Here is a 24,697-nt window from a genome sequence, read left to right as displayed (position 1 = left end):
TATCCACTAGGCTTCTTTACAGGGTTGTATTATCTCATCATATTATATAATACTTACATGGTTATAATTTTCCCGAGGCTAGGACTACTGACCTAAGCCACTTACTAGCCCAGTGGACCCTTGTTAAAGGTAGATCAAGACAGTCCATTTGCCAGTTGCTTGGACAACTGAATTTGACTAAAACTGATCATTTAAAATACTTTAAAAATCACTTTTTCTGGGAGTAGTATATGATTTTTTAGGCTGCCTCCTGTCTCCCTATCTTTTCATTGACAATGACGTTCAATTTTCATTTGCCATATGGTTTGGGTGTTATATATGTAAACATGAAGGTAGATAAATGTTATACGTTTGCCAAGTGGCCAGATGACCCTTTCCCATTTGAGACAGGAAGTCTAAGGAAGTTTGTCCTGTATCTTGTAGGTTTCTTCAACAGAAGCAAGAAGAAAGAGGGATTCGGGCCTTTTGCATAGATTCGTCTTAGAAAAAACAATCTTTTCGGTTCTTAGAATTCAAAAACAAAGATAGTGAGAGAAAATTGATATGAGCTGGGGAATTTAAACTCAGAGAAAGATCCACAATGTGTGAAAGGATTACTGCTTTATTAATTAAAACTGTTGCTTAGGGCCGTGTGGTTTCCCTGACCAGTAGCATCAGCACCAAAATTCTGGGGAGAGGGCCCAGTAGTATGTTTTCACAAGCTATCCCGGTGATTCTGATGCCTCCAACTAAAGCCCCCTTGGCTTGGGGCAGTTATGTGAATTTAAATTGAGGACCTCGAAGCAATTTCTTTTTTCAAAGCGGTTCAGGGCCAATCCTTATAGGATGATTTACCTCCGCAATATAACTAACGACACAAGTGACAGTGTTTAAAAAGTGTTAAGTGTTAGACTTCACATAACTAGTCAACACACAGAGGACGATTCTGTAGACCATTATCTAGTCTGTTCCCCACCTAACAATCCAGTTTTCCAAACTAAAGTTGCTCACAGTATAAAAACTCTTGAAGTTCAAATGGATGCTAACAGGCAGTCTGGTTTTTATTTTAAATATTTTTTTATTATGGTAAAATATATATGACGCAGTTTGCCATCTTCAACCACTTTCGGTGGCACTGCAGTTACGTTTTTTAAAGCCAGAAAAGTGTGTTCACCTCGATCACCTGTAATGAGATGTCCTCCGGACATGCATCCTCAGCCTTCTCCATCCTGATGCCCGAGGCAGCCGATCTGCAGTAAGGCGAGCGTGTGGAGCTGGAGGGCGCGTTGGCGGTCGGCGGGCCTCAGGGACCCTGGGCTCCAGCGGGCCCCGGGTGGAGAGCGGAGCGCGCGGCTCGGCGCCCCCGGCGGCCCGGCCGCGGTGCAGGGACGCGCGGGGCCAGCGAGGGGGAGCTGCAGGGTAACTTTTCCCAGGGAAAGAGGCCGGTCGTCCCCACCAGAAGCCTCCCTGCCTTTTGTTTGTTTTCCTGCCGGAGGCTGGAGAGCGGCCGGGTGCCCAGCCGCTCACCATGCGCGGCGCGGCCCGCGCCCCTCGGCGGCGCCCCCGGGCGTCCCTACGCGGACCCCTCGGCCCGTCCTAGCGGGGGTCGCCCTGCTCCCGCTCCCGCTCCCGGGCCGGTTCGGCGCCCGCCCTCCGAGAAGCCGCGCTCCCCTCAGGCGCGGGCCCCCGCCTGTGCTCGCGGCGCCGGTAAGTGGGGTGGGGATTAGGGGCTTCTGCCGGGTGACCTGTCACTCGGGGTGATGGACCGGAGCTGCGAGGGCCCCCAGTGCAGTGGCCCCGCGAAGGATCGGAGGGCGAGGGAGAGGCTCTAGGGCTGTAGTTTCTCTCCGCGGTCCTGTGGGTCTCTCCCTCTTGGCAGAAAAACTCCCGCTTCCTCGGAGTCTGGAAGATTTTGGTGGGTGTTTATCTTTTGGCGTTAAAGAAGGGAAAGATCCCGGCCCGATTTGAAGCCCCTTTGGTAGGATATGGAGGACCTGCTTTCGGAATTTTCCTGACTAGGCCTTTGGCTGTCCCGCAAGAGGTCTGAGCAAGAAATCCTCACACATTTATGTGCAACCATTTTTCACTGGGTTTCTTTCTGCTCTGATTTCTTTCTTACTAATCTGAGTAGATGTTATGAGAGGGATGCTGAAGGACTTTACAGAACCACCGTTTCTTTTATAATGCACCTTTTGAAGTTTGACTTTGACACTAGCATTGAGGGCTTTTACTTTTAAATAAAAAAGTAGTTGAATGCCTTATTCTGCAGAAAAGAGTATTCGTTTCCACTTATAACTAAATAAAGAGCTGCTTTGGCTAAAGCTGAATTATACTGAGAAAATATCACCCTGAATTTTGCATCCAGAGCTAGACTTCTCTAAGGTATTGGCACTTGCTTTCTATTTTTGCCTGGAGCACTCTTTGTAGCAGTTTGATAAGTACAGTTTTCGTTTCTCACATTTTCCAGTGAGTGGGCTTTCAGGATGTGCCCCCAAAGTGAATTGTACTATTGCTGAATATAAAATTAAAATGAACTTTAAATTTGTGTAGCTAACATATAAATTATTAAGAAGAATTTGTGCCTCAACCATATGTTAGCTGTGCTAAGAGTTAATGTATTCATAAATATGCACATTTGAAATAGTTTCTGAACAAAGCACTGCAATTTGGTAAAGAATTTGGCCTTCCTGTCTATTTGAGGACCAGTAATTGTGGGTGTAGAAATAAGAGCAGTGGTGTGATTCTTTATTTAAAATGATACCCTGTACCACTGCTTGCTTCCCTAAGGTCCAGCCCTTATAGTGACCCTGCCTGTCCACTTTACCTTGTCCCCTTCTCCAGAGTCAAAACTGGTGGCAGGGCAAGAGCGGGCAACCACATTTCTAAGTGAGACCAGTTTAGTTTCAGATGATGGAAGGATGGTTGGAGGGTTGATGGAGCTTGTTTGAGTGGGCAGAGGTCTGTCCTAGCCAAGGGAACTCAGCATTTAGTCACAAAGAAATGCTTTTTTCTCACTGAAGTTTCTTACCTACAGACTGTGTGTAAACAGGCTACCAGGATAAAGAAACCAGGCTTTGGGGGTTTTATGTGTTGACTGTTTCACATCATCAAAGCTCTTTTTCTACTTTCATTGTTTTCTTCTCATTGTTTTTTGAGGTTCCCAGTAATGGTGGAAATCCTGTCAGTCTTGAACCTTTTGGAATTCTCTTTAACAGTCTTTTCCTTCATTTCCTTCATCCTTGCTATCAATGAGTCATGAAGACCTTTGACATGTGATTTATACAGCACCCTCCCTCCATATTCTAATCCAGAGGCTCACCCTTCCGCTCCTGCAGACTGGGGCAGCCTCTGAGCTAGCCCCCCAAGCTGGCTCTTCTTAGTAAGTCTTCACTGAATGTTTGCTGAATGAGTGGATGGATGGATGGAATGGATGAATGAATGAATGAGACACACACCTTCTGGTTTCTTCATCTTCTTGTCCATCTAGTCTTTTAAAACTATCAGTTCCTCACGTCTCTCCTTGCCTTGCAGCTCTCAGGTCCTCTCCCTTCTCAACTATCTCAAGTCTAAAATAATTTGCCTGATTTTTAAGGCCTTTCATAATCAGGCCTCACGCCTCCTATCTAAATTCTATTTTCAGTTCAGCATACATCTTTGCACTCTATGGGTGTGGTCTTCTTTCGAGCCTGGTCTACTAAGGGGGCCAGGATGGTTCCTGCTCAGATCGCTGTCCTAGAAACCCTCACCCCTCTCCCCCAACTCCTGTGCACATCTTACCCTTCCTCAGAGGAGGAAGCTAAGTCCTCACTTCTTCTATAACATCTTCTGTAACTATTCATTTCTCTTCTCTCTCTTGCAAGTCTCCAGATACTTGTTTCTTTTGTAATACACCTTTTAAAGTTTGACTTTGACACTAGCATTGAGGGCTTGTATTTTTATTTATTTATTTATTTATTTTGGCTGCGTTGGGTCTTTGTTGCTGCGTGCGGCTTTCTCTAGTTGCGGACAAGCCGGGGCTACTCTTCGTTGTGGTGCGCGGGCTTCTCACTGCGGTGGCTTCTCTTGTTGTGGAGCACGGGCTCTAGGCGCACGGGCTTCAGTAGTTGTGGCTCGCGGGCTCTAGAGCACAGGCTCAGTAGTTGTGGCGCACAGACTTAGCTGTGCCACCACGGAAGCCCGAGGGCTTATATTGATCTCTCATTGGTTTAGGTTATTTTAAGCCTCTTTAGGGCAGGAGCCATATTTTCTACATGGTAATGTGGGGTTGTGGGCTTTGAAGTCAGGCAGAATTGAGGTCGGGACCTCACTCCTCAGTACTCATGTGGCCTTATGGATTCTCCAAGCATTAGTCCTTGCGTGTAAAATAGGGGAAATGCCTCCCCACCTGGCTGCAGTGTGGAGATGGTCTTGGTGCCTGAACAGCACCTGGAACACACCTGACAAAAATCTGCTCAACCCTCCAGTGACTGGGAGAGCCCTGAACATGTAGCAAATATTTGGTAGATGTTTGTCAGCTAACTTGGAGTCAAGTCATGGCTGGGTCTGGAGGCCCAGGGGATGGCAACCATGCAGAATCCTTAGTAAGTGTTATCCTGCCCTTACTTAAAACAGCTTGAGCTTAGGTTATTCCTGGTGACAGCTCTGCTTCTGGGATCTGTTGCTGTTTTTCCGTCTGAACCTTGCCAGGAACACGACTGCCTTTAAATTTTTTTTTCTCTGCTTCTTTGCGGCAAGCTCCTCCATTTCATTTTGCAGGATCTTGCTGAGTTGGAGTTGTACGTAGCACTTCTGTTTTTCTGCTTGTGAGGGTATGTGTGAGTGTATGTATTTATGGTAGGACGTGTTGCCTAGCGATTTCTTGGCAGAATTCTGGGTACAGTGACCTTTCTGTGTATGTTGATCTGTCAGCCTGTGAATAGTGTCTTAACTGTAAATTGTCTCATCAGCTCTCTTGCTTGACCATGGCCTTCTGAGAAAGGCCTGTAACTAGAGCATCAGAAACCTCCTATCTGTGGGCCTCAGTGTTTGTGGTTGCTGTAGGTGACCCGGAGAACGTGCAGAGGTGTGCGCCAGATGACTTACACACGTATCTGCAGTGTAACCATGTCCTAGGTTGTGGCTGTGCTTTCCTTGAAACAGTTTTAACTTCCTTATTGGTACACCTGTGTGTTCAAGAAAATTACCTGGTAAAAGCAATTTGCTGAAGTAAATCAATACCTGGGGCAGATTGCATTAAAATGCTAAGTTATGGAAGGAAGAAATCAGAGGCATCTTTACTTGTAGCCAAAGAAGTAGAAGCAGTGGAGGGTCCCCTCGAGATGGTAACCAAGGTTGATGTAGAATTCACACTCACTCTCTCTGCTTCTCGTGAGGTGCTGTCTGATGCTCGGAAAATTCTACTGCTCAACAGATCCTAGGGAAATACTCAATCCAAGCGGAGAGCTTCCTTTCTTGATTCCTTCCAAGGAAACGGAAGCATCCTTGCACTTTAAGTGCCTGGCTCACTGTGCTTTGAAAGTCGAAACCTTCGTAGAAAGAAGTGCCTGGGTTTGGACTCACCTGTGCAGCTGGCTTCAAATCCTGGGAGCGCTGACTTTTGAAGCTGTCTCAGAGTTTGAAGAAAGGACGTCTCTGGAGAGCTGCCACTTTTTTTTTCTATGTAGTTTCAGGATTAGCAATACCTTCATGTACTTTTTGCAGAAGGGGAAGTGGGAGCATTTGTTACCTCTTTCATCGACTATGAAAACATTTCTTATATTCACACATTTAAAACTCTGCTGCCCTGAAGGTAACAAGAATTCTGTCCGTTGGGTTGCAGCATCTCCGCTGTAAAGTGAGGGTGTGTAGGGCAGTGATCATTCAGGTCCCTTATAGGGAAAAAAGGTCTGATTCTATAGTCAGGTTTCCTCAATATTATACTATGCCTGTGTTCAACTTAGGTCCTATTAAACTGAGCATTCAATCTATGCTAATTAGCATTAAGTTATATATTACCTTACTTTCAAGTTTTCCTAGATTTTGTTTGTCATCCTCAGTTTTTTTTATTTAAAAAATACTGTTTTTAAAATAAAATAACACAACAGTGTTATTTCCACCATGCTCTTAGTAGCCACTTGATAAGTGTACAGTGATGGCTGAGGGCTTGTGAGAGCCACATATTTGTGAGGATAGATCAATGTGAGTCATTTTTTATCTTTCTGTAGGTGTAGTGTGGTCTGTGATAAAGTGCTGATAACATGTGACTGCTCTCAAGGTTAATATAAAAGATAATGGCCCAGAACCAAGAAGATAAAGGAGTAGCGGTGTAATGTCCAACTACATATTTCACAATACCATGAAAGTTAATCTGCATGAGTTTGTAGTTCCAAGAAGACAATAGTTAATGGTTCTGTCCTCTTGGACACTGCCTGTGCTTTGAAAATGAATGTACTGATGATTGATTTAACTCAGATGGAACCGAGTGAGAAAAAAGTAGGTTATATATGCCTGCCTGTCATCTTAGCTGTTAAAAAGCAAATGTTTTCCTAAATTGTTAGAAAAGCTTTTAGAAGGATTCATAATTTTTGTGCCCTAGTCTCCATAGAGCTGTTCAGTTTTGCAAAGAATCTATGAGGGATGGCAGTAGGAGTGGGGTTGATGGTATAGGAAAATTAACAAAGTGACCCTTTATAAACCCATAAGTTACTCATTCATTACTTTATTCATTCAACACATCTTTATTTTGAGCACCTATTTGGGCCACCCGGGTGCCAGGTACTTGTCTGGTTGCTGAGAATACAGTTGTGAACGTAACAAAATTTCTGCCCGCAGGAAGCTTATATTCTCGGGATACACACAGTCTGTATAGGTAACCCTGTGACCCACGGGTAAAGGAGGATTATGTGGAAAGGGCTAAAGTACTCTGCCTCCATGCAGGGTTTCCTGTGTTTCAGGGGTCCACACATCATGCCCTGCAGGCATGTCCTGCCGGCTGCCTGTGTTTGTAAATAGACTTGTACCGGGATGCAGCCGTGCCCATTTGTTTCCGTGTCATCTGTGGCTGCTTTTGTGCTACAGCAGAGGATTTGAATAGTTGTGCCAGAACCCTGCCACCCTCACAGCCTAACGTATTTACCGGCCCTTCACAGAAAACATTTGCTGACACCTGCTCTATTTTATTTTTATGTTAAGCCTTTACGTCCTCGATATGTTTTATTGATTTGTTTGTTGTTACACATGGTGGTGAAGCATCTTACGCTGCGTGAGATCAGCCCTGAGTTAAACGTGCTGTGATATTTGAGGAGCGCTTGAATGTGTCACATGTTCTGATTCACTCCCTCATCTTCACCTCGCCCTCCCTTGCCCACCCTTAGAACAGAGGGTGGCAACCAGGTGAGCAACTGGGGCTGGGACCACGGCCACCGCCTGCGTGAAGCTGGGGGACTGTCACCCCAACTCATCCACAGTCTCCCACAAGTCAGAGGAAAGTTATTCTTCCCCTGGGTCTTCAACATTTCCTTTCCCTTCGGTTCTTCACAGCCCACAGACCACAGAGAATGATGGGTCCTAGTTTAGAACTAATCTACAAGCAATGGAAGACTTTACTTTAGGTTCGGGGCACAGCGCCCATTGTGGGAGAAGTGACGGGAAGCGGTAGACCCTTCTCCTGGGATTTAGGACTTGGTGCATGAATTCTCCTTTCAGAAGCTGGAGTTGAAGGATGTGAGGGAGGTCAGGGCATGAAACAGTCTCTGGGGAATAGAAGAGGGCAGCCCAGGTAATGGATCTTCTTCTCCCATCCTTCCAGTTAAGTCAGGAGCCAGAAGCATCTTTAATGTGCTCCTTGTCACAGGAAAGGCAAAGCACGTTCCACAATAAAGGAGGCTCTTTTGGCATTGTAGCTGCTGTCCCCAGTGCAGAAAAAAGCACTGGTCCAAGAGGCAAAATATTTAAAGGACATTCTTGCTAAAATGAATGTGGGCAGAAGAATTAGGTCCCAGAGAGAAAAATTAGAAATACAGATGTACTATTTTTAGTACCTTTTTAAAAGAAATGTAACAATATTAACTTTACTCTTGTAAAGTTATGAAATGTTCAAACCTAGAATTCATGCCAGTTAAGGTAAAATGGAACTCAGAAGTGCCAGGAGAAGGGCCATTGAGTGATTTTGCACATGATCTAGTTTTCCGATGAGGACAGGTGGAAGCAATGGCATCTTTTCAGTGGAAAACGATCAAGGCTCAGGGAGAAAAGCTCTTCACACAGGTCTGAATGGTGGAAGTGGAGCTGGTAAACCACGACTCCCAGAGATGCCCACTTTTGCGTACAATTTTCTGTCTCCTATCTTAAAATATGAGTAATTGTGGCATTTATTCAATGACTCTTAAGTTTTCAAACTAAAGAGCGGACCACCCTGTGCCTGGTTGGTTTCCCAGGCTGGGAATGAGCAGGGCACCCGGTGTGAGATCCTGGCTGTGAGCAGACGATCTGCCCTACTGAAGACTGAGCCGAGGGGAGGGAACTGGGACAGACCGCAGGAAGGTTTCCCCAATGTCACCTAGCCAGAAGAACCATAGCATTCATTTCAAAGTTTGTCTGGAACCCTTTGAAAGCGAAATACAGCTGTGCTGCTCTGTGAGTTGGGTACAGCCTAACCCAGAAGCTGAAGGCCTGATCTGACGACACTGTGGGGACCTTTCTGTGATTCTTTGAGACCCAGTAATTCCAGCACCATGGCGGGAGGGCCCAGGCAGCCTGCCTGCTTTAGCCTTTCTGCAGTATTTACTATTCTCCCATTTCAGAACTTCAGAACATTTCTGCTCAGGGCAAACAATCTGAGTACCATGACTTTGCACATGAAGAAATAGAAGCGTTCTGTTTTGAGATACTTACCAAGGGTGGTACAGAAGATACATAGCAAAGACTAAAATTCATGTTTTGACCATTCAAACCATGAGTTCCTGCTAGTGTAGGCGGAGCATGAGGTATGAGAGCAGAGTTGAAAGAAGCATGGTGACTGTCCGGGACAGGCCTGCGTGTCATTGACCACTGGGGAGGTGGGGACAGGGCACTGTGGCCTCTTGGGGAGAGAGCCGTTGGCTGTGTCTGTGCAGGTTGGGGCAGGAGGCCCTGGAAAGGTGATGTTTGAGCTGGACTCGGAGGTAGGAAAAGGAGTAGATTCTGAGCTTTGGTGTCTGGCTGAGACAGTGAGACACTTATCCTGCTCTGGACGGGAGACGATGTATAGCACACAGGGTCCCTCTGGGGCACCGTCTGCTCTTTGCTAGCTTTTGTGCATGTGATGGGAAAGGTGGAAACGTTGATCTGTTTTTCTTCCTTAGACAAGTGCCAGCTTGATTCCTGACCCAGAGAGTCACAGAACCACAGAATAACGGAGCAGGAAACCACCTTGCTTCATTAAGTCCCGTGCCCTCACCTCACAGAAATTAACCCGAGGACCAAGAGATGCTCCGAGTCACAGGTGGTCTGTGCCAAGTGGAAACTGGGACTCAGTTCCTCTTTGTCTGCAATCACTTGCCTCCCCTGTAGGCAGTGACTGCTGGCAAGGTCCCCGCTCGGTCCACTGAAGTTCAGTTGTAGAATGAGGCCAACTAGAGCATGGCCACATCACCGGTTTCCATATTTGGACTTTGAGCTACAAAGTACTTCTTTTAATTCCTCTCGTTCTCAGATCCTCAAAAGATTTCATAACCTTTGGATCTTTTGCAATCTCTCCCTTAAGTTTGGTGCAGTCGGCCCAGGTTCCTATCTCACTGCCAACACTTATTAGTTACATAACCTTGAACAAGTAGCTGGTGTCTCAGATTTCTTATCTGTAAAATAGGGGTAATAATAATAGTACCTACCTGGTGCCGTTGTGAGGACTGAATGGATTAATATGCAAAGCACTTATAACAGTACGGTATACATAGTAACTTCTGAAATTATTATTACCTTTTTGGCTTATTTGATATATTAGTAAGCTACGTGTGGATTGGTTATCGTGAGTGATTATCCAAGTTCATTCCTGGAGTCTGAGTGGTATTTAGAAGTACTGCCCATTAACATGTTAGCTGATTCCCCAAGTTAATGGATGGGCTGTTACACCCCATTCCCTTCACAGGCAGTAGTGACCGTCTATACCAGGAACTGTGAATTCAGATGCTCTCAGGGGCAGAGGAGGAAATGTCAAAGGATCAAGGAAGCTGGATATGTGCTTGTTAAACAGTAAGGAGTTGTTCTTCTCTTTTAAAAAGAGAACAACAATTTTTCTTTCCCTCCAGTTTTTCTTCAAATGAGGTTTTTTCCAGACTTTTTCCTTTGTTACTTTTTTTTTTTTTTTTTTTGCGGTACGCGGACCTCTCACTGCTGTGGCCTCTCCCGTTGCGGAGCACAGGCTCCGGACGCGCAGGCTCAGCGGCCATGGCTCATGGGCCCAGCCGCTCCACGGCATTTGGGATCTTCCCGGACCGGGGCACGGACCCGTGTCCCCTGCATCGGCAGGCGGACTCTCAACCACTGCACCACCAGGGAAGCCCCTTTGTTACTTTTGATATAGGCAGAGGAATAGAGAAATATTTTTCTTCTTGTAAAACAAGTGGCCGTGAAGGTGCAAAAATAAATGGCAACTAAAAAAAAAAAAAATTAGCAACTGACACGACATTCATTTTAGGGACACAGGGAGGTTGGGGACAGTGGCGGGATAGAGGGCTCACGCTTGGCCTAAAAGGCCAGTGACCACCCTTGTCTAGCTTTTATTCCTACGGAGGACAAAGGACCTTGTGTTATCAGCTCTTCAGTTTTTCTAGAGCTACCCCAAATCTCGCTATTTATATGAAAGTTCCCATTTTAAAATATAAACTCAAAGCATATCTGTGAATTCCATCCTCAGGCTGCCTGTTTGCAACCCCTGGTCCACACAGGGTAGAATCTCCATATGCTAATGTCATCTACTGAGATTTCAGCCAGAATTGTGAAGTCTTGTCTGCTTTGTAGAGTTAAAGAGAAATACTCTCTATCGTTCAAAAAGGACTGCCTTTGTACAGTGGGTAACTAAGCATTAGATTCTTGATTTCATTCCTAAGACATTCAACTTTGTATGACTAGAAACCACGGCTGCCATAGCTCAGATGACTGTGGGAGTCTTTGGGAGGTTTCATTGGATGGTGGTATCTCTCCCCTGAAGATATCAGGTCCTAGTCCCTGGAACCTGTGAGTTTTTCCTTAGTTGGCAAAATAGACTTTGTAGATGTGATTAAATTAAGAAATCTGAGATGGGGAGATAAACCTACCAATCTCTAAATGGAGATAGGTTTAGTGGGCCCTAAATGGAAACACTAGTCCTCATAAGAGAGAAGCAGAGGGAGATTTGATACAGAGAGGAGTCAGTGTGACCACAGAGACAGAGACTGGAGTGATGTGGCCACAAGCCAAGGAACACCAGCAGCCACCAGACGCTGGAAGAGACAAGGAGGAAGTGAGCCAGTACCTCTGGAGGAGGTGCCAATACCTTGATCTCGACCTAGTGATACTGGTTCTGGACTCTGGCCTCCAGAAACGTGAGAGAATACATTTCTGCTGTTTTAAGCTACCAAGTTTATGGTAATTCGTGAACAGCAGCTGTGGAAAACTAATACTGTTAGTAAGGAAAAATTTTTTAAATTGGTTTTTGCCAGTGATGCATGCATGGATCAGTAAATGACATGTCCCTGACCAGAGAAATTAGCCATTATTTAGGGATCAGTGGCCCTAAGCCTTCCTTGAGATTTTTGGCTAGTGGTCCACATGGTGACTTCTTGCTTGTACAACTGTAGCACTCGGGTCATCTCTACCCTGCCAGAAACTTACCCCAAGGGCCATTCCCTGGTCACTGTGTGTGTTCCAGAGGAATGCTTTCAGTTGTCCTTGACAGAATATCTGATGGTGGCTTCAGCAACAAAGACTTTTGATTAGGTCATATAACAAGAAATCTAAAGCAGATATTTTCAGGGATCGTGCAGCAGCCCAGTGATGTCATCCAGGATTCAGCTTCTTTCTTTTAATCCATCCTCAGCAGTTGGGATTCTCATCTTTAGAGCTGATGTCTCATAATCACCAGAAGACTGTCTCAGCTCTGAATATTACAGCTTTATACAACCATGTTCAAGGCAGAAACACAGGGCAAACTCTTTGTCAGCTGTCTCTATCAAAGAGTAGATTCCCTCCCAGAAGGCCTTCTCTTCCCTCACCAGCTCACTTTCCTTTCCGTCTCGTTAAGTCAGAGCCATAGTCCCACTCCTAAACAGTATTCAGTGGGAAGGAAGTACAATAGAATTGTTTGGCTTGGCTTCAACTGATCATTGTTTGTGCCCTGGGGCTGTAGTAGGTGGCTGCCATCCCTGATTGTACTGAATCGTGAATAAAATCAGAGCTCTATAAGCTAAGCAGCAAGAGGAACGTTGCTATTGGGTAGATCAGCAATGGCATCAGTCATATCGCCCTTCTTTTTCCTAGTGCGTTGTCCGTCACCCTGCTGTTTACCCAGAGCAGCAGTGAGTTTTTGTCCTTTCCTTTCAGAGTATAACATGAGTCATCATATTCAAGCCACCACAAAAATGATGAACAACTGGACAATACTGATCTCAAAAGTCAGTAACCACTTCCTGCTAGGATATGCTCAGAGTTCACTATGGGTTGAATGCTACTTTTTGTCTAATGCTAATTTGAATAATACCACTTCATTGTTTTTAGTTTATGAAATAATTCAGTAGAGAACAGAAAGCTCAGATAGTTGTCATGGTTCTGTTCTCTGTATCTGTATATAGTGTAACTAATTCTCCTCTCTGATGATACTCCTTTGTACCCTTAAAACAATCACCACAGCTTCCTAAGTCCCTTTTTCTTCATGTATTCTCTGTTTCTTCAACTACTCTTCTCGTGCTTTCATTTAGGCCCCTTATTATGTTCTTGAATATCTTTCTGGAAGCTTGTCATCCAAAGTTGAACAGTAATTCAGGTGTATGTTGAGATTGTCATGTCCCTTGTTCTGGATCCGCAGCTGCCATGTTGGAGAACTCCAGTGGACACCATTCATGTAGTGTTCTATGAGTACCCCAGAGTTGTGCAAGGTATTAGCATTGTCTGAATGTTGTCCTCCTAATAAGAACTCCAATAATGCACTATCTTTGGGGGAAAAAAAATAAAGCAACCTTAGAGCATCTCCAGTGAGAGGTTTTGTACATATCTCAAATTCAACACCTTAGAAAACAGAACCCATTGTGTCTCCTACTCTCTATAACATTCATCCTGTCTGGTGCCTTTGTTCAGGCCTTCCACATATTTCACCTGACTATTGCAGTACCCTCCATCTAGTCTCTCTGCCTCTAGTCTCTCTATTCTAACATCAGTTTGAATAGTCCAGGGGGGTCTCCCTCATGTCATTTCCCTGCTTAAAAGCCCCAGAGAGCTCCCGTGTGGCAGGGTAAAGACCAAACTCCTGCGTGACAGATGTACGCCCTCACAGCTGGGTCCCACCCTAAGTTTCTAGCCATTCCCTGCATTTCCTTACTGCCTTCCGTGGCCTTTATGTCCTAGCCCCGTACTTCACAGTGGGGTTGCACATTACAGTCCCCTGGAGGGCTTTCTAAATTATCAAAACTCAGTCCCCAACCTCAACCTGACTCTTAGAGGTGGGGCCTGGGCATCAGTATTTGTTAAAAGTTCCCCAGGTGATTCTGTTGTTCACCCAGCGTAGGAACCGTAAGCTCTCGTGAACATGCCAAGCTCTTACACCCACCAACCTTTTGCAGAGTTTCCTCCATCTGTAATTCCTTTCTCTCCCTTTTCTGTGTAATAAAGCTTTGCTCATTCTTCAAACCTCAATATTACCTCTTCTCTGAAGGGGTGTCTGATCCCTCCCTCCTCCCAAGAGTTTGTTGCTCTCTCTACCATGGGCTTATAGCGTTTCCTACATTTTCCATGTACGTGTTGATCAGGAGTTAAAGGAAGGACCCTTCTCTTATCCATAATATGCCCCAGAAGCCTTGCATAGTGCTTGGCATCTTGGTAAAGTTTGAATAAAATTGTCACCCTGACTTCAGTGCCTGAAGAGACTCTAGTCTGATCCATTTTACAGTCGGTATGTAATTACCTGAAATAGAATTAAAAAGCAACCGCCACGTGTTGGTGAGGGTCAAATCTTGCCAGAGAAATGGAATTTTGTTCTATGATAATGTGACAGACAGTAACCAGGAGGAATCATAGGGTGACTGTATACTGAATGAATGACCCACTCTATCATGATTTCAGTAAAGTTCTTAATTTTTTCAAGATAACTTTTTCTCAGTGATAATCTAGGAGGACATTGTCCCAATTATGCAGTTTTAGTAGATGAGGAACTAACTATCAAAGAAAGGCTTCTATGATTAATAATTGATAGATATGAATTATTATTATTATATATAATGCCATTGCAAAAAAAAGTGGGGGAGAGCCCACAGGCTACTGGAATGTAGATCGTTATTAAGTTTTGGGTGCCACAGTTCATCAAAGACATGGAGAAATGTGTGAGGATTCAGAGATGAATGCCAAAGATAATTAAAGGAGTGGAAAACAGGTCCTATGAGGAAAGGTTGTATAATTACAGCAAGAGGAGGTTGAGAGATACACATTTGATTACTAATTTGATGTACATCACATTTTCGTGAGATAGTTTCTTTATATTCACACACAAAAAAACAAAGCGTGAGGAAATTAGCTTAAATTAGAATAGGCCGGTTTCGGTTGGACATTAAGAAAAATACTCTAGGGCCTCCCTGGTGGCGCAGTGGTTGAGAGTCCGCCTGCCGATGCAGGGGATACGGGTTCGTGCCCCGGTCTGGGAGGATCCCATATGCCGCGGAGCGGCTGGGCCCGTGAGCCATGGCCGCTGAGCCTGCGCATCCGGAGCCTGTGCTCCGCAACGGGAGAGGCCACAACAGTGAGAGGCCCGCGTACGGAAAAAAAAAAAAAAAAAAAAAAAAAAAAAGAAAAATACTCTAACTGGATTACAAAATGCAAATCTGATCATGTTATTTTCTTGTTAAAAAAAACCCCTGGTGACGCAGTGGTTGAGAATCTGCCTGCCAATGCAGGGGACACAGGTTCGAGCCCTGGTCTGGGAAGATCCCACATGCCGCGGAGCAACTGGGCCCGTGAGCCACACCTATTGAGCCTGTGCATCTGGAGCCTGTGCTCTGCAACAAGAGAGGCCACAACAGTGAGAGGCCTGTGCACCGCGATGAAGAGTGGCCCCCGCTCGCCACAACTAGAGAAAGCCCTCCCACAGAAATGAAGACCCAACACAGCCAAATAAATAAATAAATAAATTTATTAAAAAAAAAAACTTAATTGACTTCCCATTGTCTCTAGGTCAAAGCCTACTTTAAAAAAATAAATAAATAAAGCATGTAATTTATGAGTTAGCTGATTTTTGACAGATCAAAGTTCCAGTGATTTTTTTTTTAAGGAAGATGACATACAACAATGATTTGGGAATTTTAATTTGTTGGAAAATGAAATTATGAATGATGCAGAAATCATATGTCATATCAAAAATAGATGGAGATAGATATGAAAAGGAAAAAGAGAGGAAAACAAACACAGAGCCCAAAATTGCTTATGTTGTGGCCCAAATGCTCTTTCTATGTTATGCTGAGACACACCTTGAATCCAAAAGAGTCCACAATGCATAAATCGTGAAGTGGAGGAGCCATGATGTATGATGTGTTCTGTCTTATGAGCAAGTTCATATTAGGTTTTATTAGGTAAATCTACATTAAAATGTTTTAGGCTGAAAAAAATGCTTAAGATATGTATCATCTTTTTAAAGATTTCCTTCCTCTACCATTTTGAGAATTTTTTTAAACTTTTAGTCTAGAATAATTCAAACATACAGAGTTGCAAGAACAGTACAAAGAAGACCCATACACCTTTTCCCCAATTTACCTTGTGTTAACATTTTACCCCATTGTGTGTTTGTTCTCTCTCTCTCTCTCTCTCTCTCTCTCTCTCTCTCTCTCTCTCTCTCTCCCTCTCCACACACACACACACACAGAATTTTTGTTTTACCACTTGAGAATAAATTGCATATATTATGGCCCTTTGCTTACAAATCCTTCAGGGTGTATTTTCTTAGAATAAGACTATGCTGTTTCACAACCACAGGACAGACATCAACTTTAGTAAATTTAATACAGATACAATACTTTAATCTAGCATCCATATCCTAATTGTTTCCATTAATGACCTTTATAATGTTTTCTTCTCCTTTAGTATAGGATCCAGTCAAAGCCTTATGTTTTTTGAAATGTCATTTGAGGCTCTCAGCAAGCAAACTTCTGGGGTTAACTCTTTCCAGTTCCAAGCTCCCACCTTCCCCTCCACCCCAGATTCAAGCCTTCTTTTCTGCTCCTTGGAATGCTAGAATCCCCTACATTACAAAACACCTACTTTTCTTTTTCCTTCAAGACTCAGTCTTTTTTTTTTTTTTTTTTTTTTTTTTTTTTTTTTTTTGCGGTATGCGGGCCTCTCACTGTTGTGGCCTCCCCCGTTGCGGAGCACAGGCTCCGGATGCGCAGGCCCAGCGGCCATGGCTCACGGGCCCAGCCGCTCCGCGGCATATGGGATCCTCCCAGACCGGGGCACGAACCCGTATCCCCTGCATCGGCAGGCGGACTCTCAACCACTGCGCCACCAGGGAGGCCCAAGACTCAGTCTTTTATGAAGACTCTTCTTACTGCCCTCCTGAGCCCAAGTGGAATCAACCAAGTTAGAAGCCAGGGGGCTGTCTTCTTAACCCCTCCCCACATCCTGTACCCTCAGTGTACATGAAATATCTTAGTGCATATTCATGAGTATGCATCCACCCACTCTCATCCTCTGCCATGAGACTCTAAGATCTTTAAAAAAAAAAAAAAGGACCATATTTTATTGGTCTTTGTATCCCCAGATATTAACATAAGGTCTGTCACACAGGAAGTGCTTTATAAATATTTATTAATCAGCAATAGAATCTATCACTGTAAAGAGCTGCTGAAGGAAGTTGTAAATTGTCTGATCCTGTAGAGCTTCAAAAGAAGGAAAATGCTCTTCAAACCAGGGGCCTTAAAATGGTTCTATGGGGAAATGGGAATGAGTGGGAGAGGGGCAGGTAGGCTTGATCTCTAAAAGGTTTTCCAGTTATGTGGTAGAATATGGTGAAATCAGGAATAACCTTTACAGTTCTTAAGGTTTCTCAAGGTCATGCAAAGCCTTCACAAAAACATAGACTAGAATTACTTTTTAATTTTTAATTTTGAACTAATTTTAGACTTTCAGAAATGTTACAAAAATAGCACAGTCAGTTCTTAGCGATTCTTCACCCAGTTTACCCTAATATTAACATCTTCTATAACCATAGGACAATGATCAAACTCAGGAAGTTAGCATTGGCACAGTGCTGTTAACTAAACTATGACCTTATTCAAATTTCACCAACTTTTCCGCTAATGTCTTTTATCTGTTCTGGGATCTTATTCAGGTTCTCACATTGTGTTTAGTTGTCATGTCTCCTTCTTTGCCTCCAATCTGTGACAGTTCCTCAGTCTGTCCTTGCCTTTTATGATCTTGACACTTTTGAAGAGTATCGGTCAGTTTTTTGTAGCATGTCCCTCATTTTGAGTTTGACGTTTTCTCATGAGTGGATTGAGGTTCTGCATTTTTGACAGAACACCACAGAGGTGATGGTGTGCCCTCCTCAGAGCATCATATCCAGGGTACATGGTGTCGTATGTCTGAGTAATGTTGATGTTGAACTTGATCACTTGGGTAAGGAGGTTTCTGTTAGATTTCTGCCTGTGGAGTTACCATCTTTCCCTTTGACATTAATGAATGTCTTAAAGATATTTTGTTTTTTTGGCTGCTCCATTTGGCTTGTATCTTTGTTCCCCAACGAGAGATCGAAGAAACTGGGCCTGGTAAGTGAAAGGGTGGCCAGGGAATTCCCAAAGATACTTTGAAACTATGCGAATAGCCTGTTTCTCCTCAAACCTTCATCGACCAATATTTGCATCCATCGGCAAATCTTGTCTGCAACAAATTATGACGTTTGCCTAATAGCGAATTTCTTATTTCCCTCTTTCCTTCTACATTTATTGACTGGAATTCTTCTGGAAGGAGAAGCTGCATTGACTGGATTTAGATGCAGAATGTCACTTATTCTATCATTCTTTTCTGATCTTTTGATTTTTCAGATTATTAGTTTGACAGATGTATTTTTTTATGTCTTTAGTGTTCTTATTTAAGCATTTACATTTTATTAATGTTTGCCTAAAGGCATTGCAATCACTTAAGTTATGTACTGCATTTTCTTCATTATAGGCAGACTGAATGACACTCAATTTTATAAATGAGAAATCAATGACTTATCTTTTTCTTTATAAATTTATTTATTTTTGGCTGCATTGGGTCTTCGTTGGTGCGTGTGGGCTTTCTCTGGTTGCAGCAAGCAGGGGCTACTTTTCCTCACATATGTGGGCTTCTCATTGTGGTGACTTTTCTTGTTATGGAGCACAGGCTCTAGGCGCGTGGGCTTCAGCAGTTGTGGCACGTGGGCTTCAGTAGTTGTGACATATGGACTCTAGAGCACAGGCTCAGTAGTTGTGGCTCACGGGCTTAGTTGCTCCGCGGCATGTGGGATCTTCCCGGACCGGGGCTCGAATCTGTGTTCCCTGCATTGGCAGGCAGATTCTTAACCACTTCTCCACCAGGGAAGTCCCATGACTTATCTTTTTAAAGAACACAACTGAAGGACTTTAAAAGAGACACATCCTACATGCAGGCCTTAAAAAATTACTAGTTCTTTGTTTAGCTTCTGAATATATAGTAATAAAAATAATATTAATATAAAATACTGTTGTTGCCTAGCCACAAACAGTTCATGGAGCACATGTAAGTTCTATATCAGGAGAACCTTAATTTAAGCATTTCTTGGCCTTTGTATGTTTACATTGTTAATTGTAGCTGAATTACACAGAACACAGTATATTTAGCATGGATTCTTGTAGCTCAGCAATTTCCATCGACCATAGTTATCATGTCATGTTTGCCTACAGTGGTTAGTCAGCAGAAAGGCATCAAATTGCAGCTGATTCATTTCTGAGTCAGTGATAAAATTACTTTCCAAGAACGCTGTGTCTCATTTTATAAAAAATTGGAAAAGAGCATTATTTAGACCAGAGGTTAACAAACTTTTTTCTTGTAAAGGGTACAATAATAAATCCCTTAGGCTTTGTGGGCCATACAGTCTGTGTCACTCCTACTCTGCTGTGTAGTGTGAAAGCAGCTGCAGACAATATGCAAGTGAGTGGGCATGACTGTGTTCCAGTAAAACTTTATTTACAAAAAACAGGTGGCAGGCTGGGGGTTACAGCTGGCCCCTGATTTAGACAGACATAGAATGTACATTAACATTTATCCTTGTCTTTCATTTTTTTCTATAGGCAGAAGACTCATCTTTGAAAATATGTATTTGGGAGATAGTCACGTTCTATTGAATACCTTGTGCTGGTGCTGCCATAGAAAAATCTGGTTACACTCCGGGGAGGTCTGCTGCGGCTGCAGGACTGATCCGCCTCGGCCCTGAGATGAGTGTCCGGCCTGTGCGGGCACACCATGAATAGATACACAACCATCAAGCAACTCGGGGATGGAACCTATGGTTCCGTCCTGCTGGGAAGAAGCATCGAGTCTGGGGAACTGATTGCTATTAAAAAGTAAGTTTTATCCTTCATGCTCATGAATCCATCCTCAATAACACATTGTCAACATAGTTTTAACTCTATGCTCTCCATTCCTCATCTGTGAAAAGTTTCTACAGGGGAGGCATGGAAAAGAATCTCAGACATTGATTGCTGTGGGTTAGATGACTGTGAACTCTGGGATGCTCATGTTAGAGTCTTAAACACATCCCCATGTTAGATGCACTACTTTGCATACAGCTCTAGTACTTGTTCCAAGGATCTTCTCATATGGGGAGTTAGTAACAAGCAGATTAAGAAATATTTTATAGGAAAGGAAACTGAAACTGAGAAATGAAATGACTTATTTTGGATCCTTTACACGTGTGATAGTCTGGTGACTACGGTTTTGCTCCCCCCATCCCACTCGCCCTTTGCAATCTGAGTCCAGACCCATTGTATTAGTTATCTGTTGCTGCATAACAGTTTACCCCCCAAAATTGTGGTTTAAGACAACTATCTCACAGTTTCTGTGGGTCAGGAGTCTGGGCCTGGCTTAGCTGAGTTCTCTGCTTTGGGATCTCTCATGAGGTGGCAGTCAAGCTGCTAGCTGGTGCTGGGATCTCATCTGAAGGCTGGACTGGGGAAGGATCCACTTCCAAGCTCACTCACATGACTGTGGGCCGCATTCAGTGCCTTGGGGGTTGTTGGACTGAGGGCCTTAGTCCTCTGCTGGCTCTTGGCTGGAGGCTGCCCTCAGTCCCTTGCCATGTGGGCCTCTCCAAAGAGCAGCTCACAACATGGCAACTTGCTCCATCAAGACATGGAAATCAAGAAGGCAATGAGAGTCTTCAACCAAGATGGAGGTGACATCTTATTGCATTTGTAAACTAATCACAGAAGGGGTATCCTCTCAAACTGCTGTATTCTATTGGTTAGAAGCAAGTCATTAAAAGAAGGGGGGTTATGCCAGTTTGTGAATACCAGGAGGTGGGGGGCTTTGGGGACCATTTTACAGTCTGCCTGCCACACCCATCTATATCCAGTTGCCTTCTCAACATCTCCATTTGGATGCCCTAAAGACATTTCACACTCATCATACCCAAAACTGAACTTACATACAGCATATAATGCCTGTCTTGATAAATGACACATTTCCATCCCTGCAAAGTCGGGGAGTCCCCCGACACCCCTCCCTGTGCCCCAGCATTGGTCGTCTGGTCCTATAGACTCTAACTACCAGATATTTTCTGATCCACCTACTTCTCCAATTCCCCACTGCTAACCTCCCATTCAACTCATTATCATTTACCACCTCTGCCTCTAGAATACTTTCCTCTCTAGGGTTCCTGGCTTCCATTCTTACCCGTGTCCATTCCAGCCTGAAGGGATTATATTAAACACGGGAGTCTAATTGTCTAAAATCAATTGTACCAAACCTTCTTTGCTGCCCCATCATGTCCCCTGTCCCACCTGACTTCAGCATGCTGGGGTATGCAGTGATGTGCCCGCCACCAGTATCCCACCTCAGGTGCACGTGCTTGGTCCACAGAAGGTCCCCAGCAGGACTGTGCCCCCATTGCCCACTGCAGTGTCAGCTCTGTAATGTGTCCTTTCATGGGTTTCCCCCATCTCTGTTCTTAGGTTCCCTGCTCCTTGCCCTGGGTTCCTGGAACCACCTCCCAAATCAACTCCCTGCACCCAAGTCCTTGCCTCAGGCTCTACTTTCAAGGATCCCAAACGAAGGGCTTTTAATGTTTTCCTATCAGTTTTAGGGTCAAGCCCCCAATTTTACAACTTGCTGCTTCACTTGGCCCCTGCCTGTTTTCTTTGGCTGCATTTCCTCCCACTACTCCCTTGCCTGCTTTGTCCTGGCCACACTGGCCTTTCGGCTTCTTGAACTCACCAGATACCTTTCTGCCCTCTGTCTTCCCATGCTACTCACTACCCTGTGCCTCCGACCAGGCCAAATTCTCCTGGTCCTTCAGGTCTTGGTTGAAATACCACTTCACTGGAAGGCTGTTTCCTGATACTCTAGACAAAATTAGGTCACGTTGGGGTCCACTTTCATGGTGCCCTGTCCCTTCCCTTCATGGCACTCAGCACAGAAGTCGATTGATGACCTGCCTTCCTGCTCCGAGGTTGGTTCCATGAGCAACGTCTTGCCCATCATTGTGTCTCCAGTGCCTGGGCCTCTGCCATGTGTAGCAGGGGCTAAAATATATCTGGGGCATGAATAAAGGAAATGGTCACTCAGCTGGGAGACAGTGTGGGACAGACTCTCAGAGTGAGGGGGAGAGATGAGACTTGATCTGTTATTAGCCAGCAATGAGACCCTGGTGAAATGGCATAACTTCTCTGTTTCTTAGTTTTCACCCATCCCATCTGTCTCATGGGGCTGCTGTAAGATTCAAATGAGATGATGTGGTTGAAGGGCCATGAAAGAGAGAACCCTTAGATTTCTGGCCAGCTCACCAGACTGTCTGTCTCTCCCCTCAGGCTCTGGACCAGGGATTGGCACACTTTTCCTGCAAAGGGCCAGACAGTAAATGTTTTAGGCTTTGCAGGTCATGTGGTCTCTGTCATAACCCATCTCTGCTGTTGTAGTGGGAAAGCAGCCATGTATCATATGGAAGCAAATGAGTGTGATTGTGTTCCAACAAAACTTCATTTATGGAAACTGAAACTGGAATTTCAGATCATTTTCACATGTCACAAATCATTATTTTTCTTTTGCTTTGTTTTTCCCAACCATTTAAAAGTATAAATGCCATTCTTGTCTCATGGGCTGTATAAAATCAGATGGTCGGGTGGAATTGGCCCATGGGCCATAGTTTGCCAACCCCTGTACCGGAGTGTCCATCCCTGTGCCGTCCAACATGGTGGCAAGTAATCATATATCATTTAAATTTAAATTTTAAATTTAAATTAACAATTCAGTTTCTGTGTTGCCCTAGCCTCACGCCAGGTGCTCAGTAGTCACCTGTGTCTAGTGGCTACCATACTGGACAGTACAGAACATTTCCACCAATACAGAAAGTTCGATTGGACAGCTCTGGTCCAGATAAAATAAGCCTGGGAGTTTTTCCTCCAGGGCAGGGTTAGCTAATTAGTGACAGAGAAAGATAGCAGTCCAGGCCTCTTTGAAATGCCCTCATGCTAACTCTGCTGGGAAATTTTGTGCTGGAGGATTGATTGCACTGCCAGGTTTTTAAATAAAATGCTGTTTTGGATAGTACAGTATCTGGTAGAAATTGGAACCCACTTTAAGCACTGCTCTTTAAGTTCAGAACGAAAACATTTGTTTTTAAGATAAAGCATAGCCAGTTACTGGGAATAAACGTGCTATTTGTTTCTTTCTTCTCTTTTAGAATGAAAAGAAAGTTTTATTCCTGGGAGGAATGCATGAACCTTCGGGAGGTCAAGGTATTTATTAATACACAAAGGGATAATTTATGGTATGGTTGATTAAAATAGCTTTATACATGCATAGATTTATAGTTGATACAGTTTGAATTGTTTCACTGATGTTGAAAAAGGAGGCAGATGATAACGTAATGCAGCTGACAGCTGAGAGGAGAAGATTGCTGTGCTATTTATATGTGTGTACTTTTTTTTTTAGTTTTTTGATGTGTGTGCATGTACTTCTTTTTAAACCTTGGTAATAGTGCTGTTAACTAAACCACAGATTTATTCAACTTTCACTAGTTTCTCACTAGTGTCTCTTTTCTTTCAAATGGTGATGAAATATACATAGTACTTACCTTTTGACCATTTTTTTAAAGCTTTGCACAATTTTGTTTACATAGCAAACTGGACAACATTAGAAAATCTGTCATACCATCCAGAAGTTGAACATATGTATTAATCACATTTTGTAGCCATCTCTGGAGAAGGCTTCTTTGCACATTTTCTGCAAACAATGCCTATGCATTAAGGTTAACAACAACTCAAAGGAAAGTGGCAGGTTGCCAGGTAGATAATCAGAGAAATAGTCCATATTGTTAGAATAGCGATAAAGGTGTCCCGTGCTAGAACCCAAAGGACTCAAAATAGATACAGAATTGCATATTTGACCTAAAAATGGTACAGTTCAGTGGTATTAAGTACTTACATAACGTTGTACACCCATCAGAATGGCCCATCTCCAGGACTCTTTTCATCTTGCAAAACTGAAACTCTATGTCCATTAAACAATAACTCCCCATGAATCCCTCCTGCCAGCCCCTGGCCAGCACCATTCTACATTCTATCTGTCGACTACACTAGGTACCTCATATAAGTGCAATCATACAGTATTTGTCATTTTTGTGACTGGCTTATTTCACTTAGCAGAATGTCTTCTAAATTCATCCATGTGTCAGGATTTCCTTCCCTTTTAAGGCTGATTCACATTCCATTGTATGGATCTACTATATATTGTTTATCTATTCATCCATCGATGGACACTGGGACACCTTTGGCTATCATCAACCTCCCCATATCTTTAAACTCCTTTCCACTGGCTCCTTGTCTTCAGTCTATCAACGTGCCCACCGTTCTGTCTAACCAGGCTCAGCCCTCCCTCCCGTGGAGCTCCCACCCCTTCCCCTTCCTGACCTTACCTTCCAGAGCACCCCCTCCGCTGTCACTTCCCCCCACCACTGACTTCCCACTTAACTGAATCAGGCATTCACCTCTGCAACTCTACGGAAGTTGCTCTCCTAAAAGCCACCAGCTGTCAAGTCCAGGATCATTGGGACTTCCCTGGTGGTCCAGTGGTTAAGACTCTGCGCTGCCAACACAGGGGGCGCGGGTTCGATCCCTAGTTGGAGAAATAAGATCCCACATGCTGTGCGGCGTGGCCAAAAGATTAAAAGAAAAAGTCCAGGATCATTTTCTCAGACATTTTCTTGTCTGTGGACCACTTCCTCCTCTCCTCTCCCAGGTCTCTGTGACTCTGCTTTGACTCACCTCTTCTACCTCTTCTTGCCTTTCACCAGTGGTTCTATGATTTCAGCCTTTAA

General features: G+C 44.0%; 2 protein-coding genes across 2 annotated transcripts in view; both read left to right on the top strand.

The window, feature by feature from the left end:
• Window positions 1–1,311: 1,311 nt before the first annotated feature.
• Window positions 1,312–19,597, top strand: LOC309813635 (uncharacterized protein; the record flags this gene model as incomplete). The annotated part of the gene is made up of 2 exons (XM_082638697.1): window positions 1,312–1,686; window positions 19,455–19,597. Exon 2 carries the CDS (start codon window positions 19,478–19,480, stop codon window positions 19,595–19,597), a length of 120 nt encoding a protein of 39 aa, XP_082494823.1. The 5' UTR covers window positions 1,312–1,686; window positions 19,455–19,477.
• Window positions 19,598–19,626: 29 nt separating this feature from the next.
• CILK1 (ciliogenesis associated kinase 1) overlaps window positions 19,627–24,697 on the top strand; it is a gene marked incomplete at its 5' end in the record, with an annotated part of 34,596 nt that continues 29,525 nt past the window's right edge. Inside the window, 2 exons of the mRNA XM_082638696.1 lie at window positions 19,627–19,727; window positions 23,063–23,117. Of these exons, the coding sequence (XP_082494822.1) occupies window positions 19,627–19,727; window positions 23,063–23,117 (156 nt within the window). The remainder of the gene's footprint in view (window positions 19,728–23,062; window positions 23,118–24,697) is intronic.

This window comes from Mesoplodon mirus, assembly GCF_964341445.2.
Source record: "Mesoplodon mirus genome assembly, chromosome: 12".
Lineage (NCBI taxonomy): Eukaryota > Metazoa > Chordata > Mammalia > Artiodactyla > Ziphiidae > Mesoplodon > Mesoplodon mirus.
This window is presented reverse-complemented; position numbering and strand designations above follow the sequence as displayed.